General features: G+C 37.0%; 1 protein-coding gene across 1 annotated transcript; it reads left to right on the top strand.

Annotated features, from left to right (window-relative positions):
- Positions 1–579: 579 nt before the first annotated feature.
- LOC121421414 lies at positions 580–7,357 on the top strand. The gene is made up of 4 exons (XM_041616111.1): positions 580–655; positions 2,354–2,407; positions 4,837–5,126; positions 6,229–7,357. Exons 2-4 carry the CDS (start codon positions 2,373–2,375, stop codon positions 7,077–7,079), a joined length of 1,176 nt encoding a protein of 391 aa, XP_041472045.1. The 5' UTR covers positions 580–655; positions 2,354–2,372; the 3' UTR covers positions 7,080–7,357.
- The last annotated feature ends 1,833 nt before the right edge of the window (positions 7,358–9,190 follow it).

Here is a 9,190-nt window from a genome sequence, read left to right as displayed (position 1 = left end):
CCATTTTTACCTGGCACACGAAAAACAGGAGTATTTGGAGTATTTATATTACGACACCGGTCATGGCGCCCCCAATGTTAGTCCTGAGAAATACATTATAGGGCACACATGAGTATTACAGACCCTCATTTACTCACGTGTTATATCATAGCTCATCAAAATATCATTAAAAATCAATCCCTCGATAGATTTTTCTTTAATTCACTGACATAAGACACAATTAACAGTACATTAAGACTTGATATGTTAATCAGGTACTTGCCCAGCTCAATCAAAAGTTAAATGGCCTGAAATAAGACTAACCATAATTTCGGCCCGGTCATTGCCAGAAAACCCAGAACTACATCGTGGGTAATAATAATTAAAATGAAATACAAAAATGCAGTCTAGCCTCCCCCAAACGCCTTAATTATGAAAGAGTATGAACATAGCATTATCTCTATCGTTGTTTTTTATATACAAACATTTGATCTATTTTTAATGAATTATTTTAATCAATAAAGTCATGTGATCTTTACTTGCGCCTGTCCGGCATGCTTTGCGCGCAGATGAATTACTCTCATGTGCCCATTACATACAACATGTACAATAACGTTTTATTCAGCTATGGGACAGAACTACAGTCTTCCTCGGACATTGTATACATTATATTAAGGTAAGCTCATATGTATTCTGATTTAATTTCTCAGTTGTTTATCAAAGTAACCATATAAATCATGCTTTGATTTTTTTATTACAAATACCTGCTACAGGTCCTATTGGACGGTTGATAGATATAGAAACTAAGAATAGGCCTATTCATTATCAGTGGTTATGTTCACAAAGATATAGAACTAACTGATATTGTAGTTGTACACAACAGTTTAATCGTGCAGAAATCAACTGAGTGTATTCGTTGCACCTATTCTGATCAGAAAACGCTTATGTTAGGCAGCTTACTCATAAGTTTTAATATCACTATTTTAGGCCCATACCTTCCTTGATTTTTGATGGAATGCTAATTTGTTTGCATTGTCGAAATTCTGCAGTGCCGTAGTGCCGAACCGCGTTTGAACTTCCGTGGCTTATCAAACATGTAGTGTTATTTGCATGGTTTATATTTACTATTCCGTTTTATGGAGAAATGTACGTCCATTTCAGGACGTTGGTTTCATCGAATAGGGTACGGGTTAAACCTGATGCCAGTTTTTATCCCTAGATGACCACACACGGAGGTGTTAAAATTACACACAGGGATTGCAATTAAAGTACATGTGTTAAAGGGAGAACCAAATGTGTTGTCACAACGCCATAGGTGTTGAACCAAGATCATTTTGACACGAGAGTATACACTATAATACCACCTGTGGTTCTCTATATGTACATAGATATTAACACAACAGTGCTTGCTGAATACCATGCATTCTATTATCCAAATTAACGTTTAAGCCTATTTCATAGCGTTGGTTTTACACACAACAATGGGTCCATGTTCTCATTCATCGCATCCACCGGCATGACAATTTGAGCAAACAAAAGCCTGCTATTCATATTTCCATAATGCACTCAACAATACATGAAATATCCTGTAAAGTATAGACCTATGTATTCATATGCGAGAGAGAGGGGGAATGAGGGTGAGTGTGTGTGTATATATACAATACCCCCCAAGACTTGGTGTTAAAAGTAAACCCTATGTTACATTGATCAACTCACATAACCTGTGTTACATTTATGGTGTCATTTCAGTTCCCATGGTGGTGCTTTGGTATAGCATATTGGGCACCGTGTTATGTTAAAAGGTAGACAGCTAGAGTGTAATTTTAACACATTTGGGTGTGATTCTTTATTAACCTCGACGCCACACAATTAAATTAAAACAATATTGCCTATTAGCATTTGGAGAGAACCAGCTGTAAGTGAGAATTGCCAGACAAATAATAATAAACTCTTCCTCATGATGATCGCAGTTCGGTATTTTTTCATGAACAGCTAAAACAGACGGATTCATCAACGAGTTTCCACAATTTTCCTGTGCACGGAAATGAACGCTTCCTGTCTGCATGTACCCTGGTCTAATTATCTGACGTCACCCTTTAAAGACCAAGACACCCCCTCACACACACACACACACAAAAATAGATTTGAATCAAGACGGAGAGAAAAAATGATTGAGGATAACTTTGAAAGTGACATCATCAAGTCGAATGTCAAATTATATGGTGGTAAAATAAATGTAAAATTTCCTAAATAGTTATCTGCACATCCTAGTCGGTACACGCAGTCAATGAGGGAACCGAACATGTCAGTATATTGTTTTATAATTTCTATGATTTCTTTATCTCTTTCCTTTAATATTCATCATTGTTTTTAGAGCCCTTTAACTTTGAAACATGGCTTCGTCTTCACCAATGCCACAGTGGGAGAGGTATGTATATTTTCATGTAAATTCAAATATAGATAAGCTATAATTTTTCATTCGTTTACTGATGATGATAATATATGTACAACAACACCTAAAATAATGATAATGATGAAAATTCAGTAATAATGATGAGAATGATAACAATAATTGATTGATTGATTGATTAATTGATCATTTATTCCATTCTCATAAAAAATATTTACACAATTATTACAAACAATGCATATGTATATAAAAATAAATTAATAATAACAATAAAGATAATAAAACAACCTTAATTCCGGGCCTTCATCATAATCATAATAATATGTATCAATATCGGATGAAAACTTACGTTATTCCTATTTCGATCAGTAACTACTAATAATACATGATTGCAGTAATCATGAATATACATTGATTACCTATTTCAGTTTTAAGATCCCCTTTTGCTCTAACATATTTGTAACGAGGAAAGCACAATACGGTTGTATTTTTTTATGTTTAAAAATATTGGAGACGTTATCTCCTTATGGTTACGACAGCATACATGCTTTTCTTTTATCAAAATAACACAAAATTTTATGATTAGTTTTTGCTGGTAGGTTTTTACTTTTGTCTATTTATCCAAGCATGTGGACCCGGCTTGCTCTTTTACAAATCACTCAATGGTATCAAGTTTCACATGGAAGCTGACCATGGGTTATTACAACATTTGATACCTTTGCAGATACTCAAAACTGGGCCCCATCTTACAAAGAATTCCCATTGATCCAATCAATCACAACTATGGAAAGCCAGCAACGTCAACATCTATTATGCATGTTTTTTTTCAAAATATTTTCTAACTACGATGTATATTCATACATTCATTGTTTTCTTGAAAATCCAGTTTGCTTCTCTTTGTTTACAAAGGACATTGTTCAAATTTCTTGTAGAAAATAATCATTATGACAATGATGGATTTCCATAGAATTGAGATTGACCGGTCAGTTCTAACTCTTTGTAAGACGGGACCAATGCATACAGCGATTTATAATTTATGCATTTTGCACTATGAAATGTTTTTTGCTTGATTTACCAAAGGGGCTGGGAGATATGAAAAATGCACCCCAGTATGGATCAGTCTATTTAAAGTATAAAATGCTAGAATTACATATCAAATGACTCAATTTTTATTAGGGTCTTAGGGGCACTCCACCGTGCTCTGCCGGGGTGTGCATTTGTCCGGATGTGGAAGGGAAGATTGGTGACGTCATACTTCGGTGCTCAAACGATAATGTATATGAAAAAAATTCCTCCCCATATCACCCATAACATAATTACAATATATAAATTGCCCAAATTTAACTTGCGTTTATGAGCTATAAAAATAAAAAATAATGCTGTAAACTAGCGATTTAATTGTTTTGGAGTATTATGTGCAATCAATACGGAGGTCACACTTATTTTCTTTATTACATCTTTGTATGCACCATCTTTTATTTCTTTTTAGTCACCCCCCCCCCCCCCTTCTCAATTGCTTTAGCTCTTGTTTTTCTTCTTCTTCAACAGTAGCTTTCCATTACAATTCCATGTTGTTTTTAACTGTTTTTTTCAACTCCTGGTAATTACGGTAATTACAATAATGTACTGTATTTTATATACTATTTTGTTATTGTACTCTATGTTATATATGGTAGCCCTATTCGTTCTGTTTACTCAAATTTGTCCTGGGTGCTCTTCCATATACGTTTATATTTATTCCCTTTTTTACGATTTAAATTAATTGATGACTTACTTCTACCATCATTATTGTCAATATTCGTTAAAATGTACCCAACATCATTGTGGACGATTTGTAGGTGTTCGAGCTCAGTCTTGCTTTAGCATAGAATGGCAACGATAAAATTTGATTATACTAAAAGTTAATCACAATAGTTGTCAATCTTTGTGGAAAACACCTCCAATGTGTATGATACGGAAGTATTTGTAGTCATTCTAATAGATTCCCAACATTACATATGAAGTAATTAGATTATTCTTACAATGATTTTCAATATTATTATACGTATTCCACAGGTCGGACGATTCATAAGTATTTTAAGTCAGTGATGTCAGTCTTTAATATTTCAGGAGTAAAATGCCAACATTAAATGCAATAATTCAAGTACTCATCATAATAATTTACATATTGAAAAAAAAATCCCGGCCAATATGGACCATTTCCCAGTATTGGGTATCAATCCAATAGAATAGGCCTATATACGAACATTATATTTAAAATGATTCACTTATTCCAGTCACAATGGTTTCCAATATTTGCTGGAATGATACCCCAGGTCTTTAGGGCTCAAGTGTTTGAGACCAGTCTTGCTTCTGTAGAGAATGGCAGCCTTAAAAATGAACTCGTGTCAACGATATATAGTACTTTAACAAATGATTTTCAATATTTGTTCATTTTATTTCATAAGCTCTCAAGACCCAAATGACGATGATCTCAGGGACCTTGAGTTGGTGGAACTAGCGTCTAAGCTGTACCCTGAGGATTATTATAAGCTGGGACTGAGACTAGGTTTCCAAGACTCCAAACTCAGCCACTTTAAACATGACAATCCGAACAACATTGAGGGCGCACTGACAACGATGCTGATACGTTGGCGAAAGAATCAGAGCGGGAAACCTGCCGCAATCAGAAAACGACTAGCAGACGCTTTCAAACACGTACAACGCGTTGATCTGTCCCAGGAAGTTTATATACAAGGTATGAGGACCTCAATCAGCATGTGCTCTCTCTTTCCTTGATAGGATTACAATTAAAAGGGATATTCCATTTTATCCAAGGCGAATGGATATGATGGCGTCCCCCAAGACTATGCAGTCGTCCCTGCTTAACAAAGGTTTGTAGAAAACCTGGCCCAGCTGCCCAAATGCAGGTAGCATTTCATTAGAACGAAACATACAGATTTTTTTTTTTTTAAAGAAGCAAATGCTATTTAATCGGTTGAAAACCAAGTGTGTTTGATTTTTTAGAGATGCGTTAGATTGTAACTATATCTGTCAAAACGCCATGTACCTCTAACATAATGTACATCTGGGGCCCGTTTCATACAGGACTTGCAGCTGTTGTAACTTTGTCATAATGGCAACTACCATGGTAACAGGGATCAGCAGCCAATCAGAATCAAGGTTACCATGGTAGTTGCCATAATGGCAAATGGCAAAGTTACAACAGTTGCAAGTTCTTTATGAGACGGGCCCCAGATTACTCCTAGCAGGCGCGTATCCAGCATGAGATCCTTAAAAGCATTTCATGGGCCCAATTGTCTGGGGACGATAGTGACTCTATTATGCTTGTGCATGGGCCCATACATTGCTTTGCAATAGTTGATGCTGGATGCGCTAGTGACTCCAAGTCAAACTCACTTCTATTCTGTATCCGATATCTCGATTGGGTCGAGATTCATCAAAAGTAGATGTTGACGTAGGCCAACCACCATATAGACACCCGGTTAAAAAAAGATACCACATCCACCCAAGCATAGAATACAAACTAACTTTTTATTTTTTTTTTCCGATAAATGCATTTCTGGATTTAACTGTCAAATTATATTTGAATCTGTTAATGCACAAGATAGCTATAAAAAATAATGAGGGTCATTATCGACTGTCTTATTTGCATGTAACTGACTGGTTCATATAACTAGTAAAACTTTAACATGTCATAATTTTCTTATTTCATATCCGATTTTCATTTGTACATTTTCAGCGTTATATACTTGTCGGATATTTCTCTATTGATTAAATAAACATTTTTCTTGGGTGCCGGTGGACTTGACTTGATCTCATTTTTACTCTTTTCACAGAGGATGTTCTCGAGGAATTTAAAGATATCAATTTGACCGACAGTACCGATGGTGGCATCGCTGAATGGCACTTGGTAAAAACAATTGATCTTCCAACCGATAAAGCAGAGTGGTTCAAAGCATGTTTGGCGTTACCCGGGAACTGCGTGGCTGTTGGATACAGATCCGGCGGCATCGATATCATCAACATCGACACTGAAAAGCGGGAAAGGATTCTAGACCACCTGAAAATCAGAAGCCTCACGCGGTTGAGCGATGGGACCTTGGTGATCTGCAACGACGATGTGAAGTCGGTCAAGATATATACATGCAAATACCGCGGAAGGCAGTCGGTGGCCAGGCCCTTGTACGCACTGCGGATTTCTGGTACTCACCGATCGCTGAGCATCGACCCACAGGATAACATATACATCGGACTACGTGGATTTAAAGAAATCGAGGTGGTGGACCCTGTTAGTGGGGCACGAACCAGGACCATTAAAACGGCCGTGGATCCATGGAGCATCGCCTTGATGCGGACAGGCAACATAGCTGTCACCAACTCGTTGAGAGGAAACGAAGACGCAGTCAGTGTCCTTGATCCTGGCGGGGACATCGTCAGTAGGATGCCCGGGGTAAAGGACGCCAGACAGTTCATCACAGTCGATTCGCGGGACAGCATATACGTGGCGATCAAGACAAAGAACGGGCATGTGAAGATTAGAAAGTATACTGGCCATGCAGTTGAGGTCGTCACCGAAGGCTTGGACTCGGTTACTAAGCCACGTGAATGGATTCAACTGACATGTATATCCCCAACTCAACTCGTGATGTGTGACGCTAAATCAATGTTTGTATTTCAAAAGTACTGATGGCGACTATACAGTGAATTCAACAAAAAGAAAACAAAACTTCACGTAATTTGTCACAACTTCACAAGTGCATTTTAATGACATCAATTTAATGACTTTCGTGGTCAACATTATAGCACACAGCAAATGTATTGAAAATGCAAGTCAAATCACAATGAAAAGCTAAGAGGGCTACTGTATGTCGAAAATTAATGAATTGTGACAGCTGGGGAGCGTTTCATGAAAGGACTTGTCGGACGTTTTATCCGACAGTTACCATAGTAACAGTACCTCTCAGCCAATCAACATCAGAGAAAGATGTCAGATCTGACAACTTGTCGGATGAAAATGTTGATGAAACACTCCCCTGATCGTCGGTAAGATTCGGAGCTGCCGAGAAAAATGTAAATATGTCAATGTCATTTGTATAGAGTCACAGACGACAGTACTGTGTTAATACCCCGACTTTCGACCAAGAATGCTTTTTGATGGAAGGGTTTTTGTCAATAGATTTTCTACGTTCCAGAAAGCGTCTCCGTAGTGGCTGCGCAAACTCTTTATTTACAGGGCTGTAAACAAACAGCATCTGGGGCATGTAGGAGAAAGAGTTGCATTTAAATACATTTCAAGCAATCAAATATAGGCCAAAATATACGCATATGGTTGGTTGGGAATCAATTTGCATTTGGTTTTTATAGTTACATTTGATTACAACTCTGTTTGCAACTGGTCGCTGATGATGTTTCATATCATTGCGAGCATTTGATTTAAATAATGGAGTTAATAAGATGAAAGATATGCATGTTTGAATTGCAGTGATCAAGTCAAGTATCATACCAGGTGGGTGTTTCATAAAGCTGTTCGTTAAGTTACGAACGACTTTACGCATGACTGGAACATGTTCTTAGGTTATAACGCAATTACATAGGGATAACACATACATGTACATGTAGCATAAGAAAGGATCACCAGTCGTGCGTAAAGTCATTCGTATCTTACGAACAGTTTTATGAAACACCCACCTGCAGTCTTTGGAATTCAATTACTAGTGGGGTAGGACCTGGGGGGTGTTTCACAAAGATTTAAGTATGACTTAGAGTCGCACTTAAATACCGGGTTGCGTACGGTATGAAAGGCTTGACCGCATTGGTCAGATCCTGTCATGAGGACGCGCACTACTGCGTATCTATCAATAAGATCGCGCGTTGCATATCTTGTACGCGTCGGCATTTAAGTGCGACTTAAGTCATACTTAAATCTTTGTGAAACACCCCCAAAAATATTAGGAATTTTTCGTTCAGCGATGTACGGATAATTCATAAAATGGGTAAATGCATTGTTAAGTGCCCATCATGACAAAGAACAACGAAAAGGTCTTTGTCGAGAATTAATTAAGAGCACTTTCCTCAAGCGTTAAACTAATGGTTTGATTTAACAATTTTCGACGAAGACTGCTTTGCTGTTTCTTGTCATGAGGAGCATCTGTTAAGTTCAAGCCTATTTCATTTCTCAACCCAATGATACAACAGAGGAAATAATTACACAGCTATAAAATGATATCCATACAAATCAATACAAATAAACATACATTGCAAGCAATATGACTATACAAAAAAAGTAAATAAATGGTTATGGTAAACACTAATAACGTGATAACCATATCACCCAATAACAATATATACAATGGAAATGGAACGAAATGTATTCTCGAAAAAAAAATTTGCAAGGCTACCTTTATAACTCTTTTTTTCAATAAAATAAAGTTGAGTAAATGGAAGGATCCACTAAAAAGCAGGGCTTGTTGAGCGTGGATCCCTCAAAGGATTGATCAAAGATTCGTAGGTACAGGTATAAAAGGGAACATTAGAATGAGAGAGAGAAAAAAAGGAATAAGGTTGATGTGATGGTCTTGAATCCTCCATTCGTTGCTGAGCGAAAAATCCGTAATGAGAGAATAAAAACCTATCATCAGGAGAGAAAAGTCCAGATTACAGTTAAAAGACAAAATGTATCATACGGTATATTGTTCTGAATATTTTGAAATAGCCCAGATTTTCACCATTCAAAAGCTTCCCATGAAAAAAAAATCAATATCAGACGGCTTATTTCGAAAGGGTGGGTGCTGTCGCGTT

The sequence above is a fragment of the Lytechinus variegatus genome, chromosome 9 (assembly GCF_018143015.1).
Source record: "Lytechinus variegatus isolate NC3 chromosome 9, Lvar_3.0, whole genome shotgun sequence".
NCBI lineage: Eukaryota > Metazoa > Echinodermata > Echinoidea > Temnopleuroida > Toxopneustidae > Lytechinus > Lytechinus variegatus.
Note: the sequence above shows the minus strand (reverse complement) of the source record. Positions and strands in the feature narration are given on the sequence as shown.

What these genes read in the sequence shown, in the direction of transcription:
- LOC121421414 (XM_041616111.1), top strand. Translation starts at nt 2,373, where the DNA reads ATGGCTTCGTCTTCACCAATGCCACAGTGGGAGAG. An exon ending in CCAATGCCACAGTGGGAGAG is followed by an intron (nt 2,408 to 4,836) that starts GTATGTATATTT and finishes TTATTTCATAAG; the next exon opens with CTCTCAAGACCCAAATGACG. An exon ending in CCAGGAAGTTTATATACAAG is followed by an intron (nt 5,127 to 6,228) that starts GTATGAGGACCT and finishes CTCTTTTCACAG; the next exon opens with AGGATGTTCTCGAGGAATTT.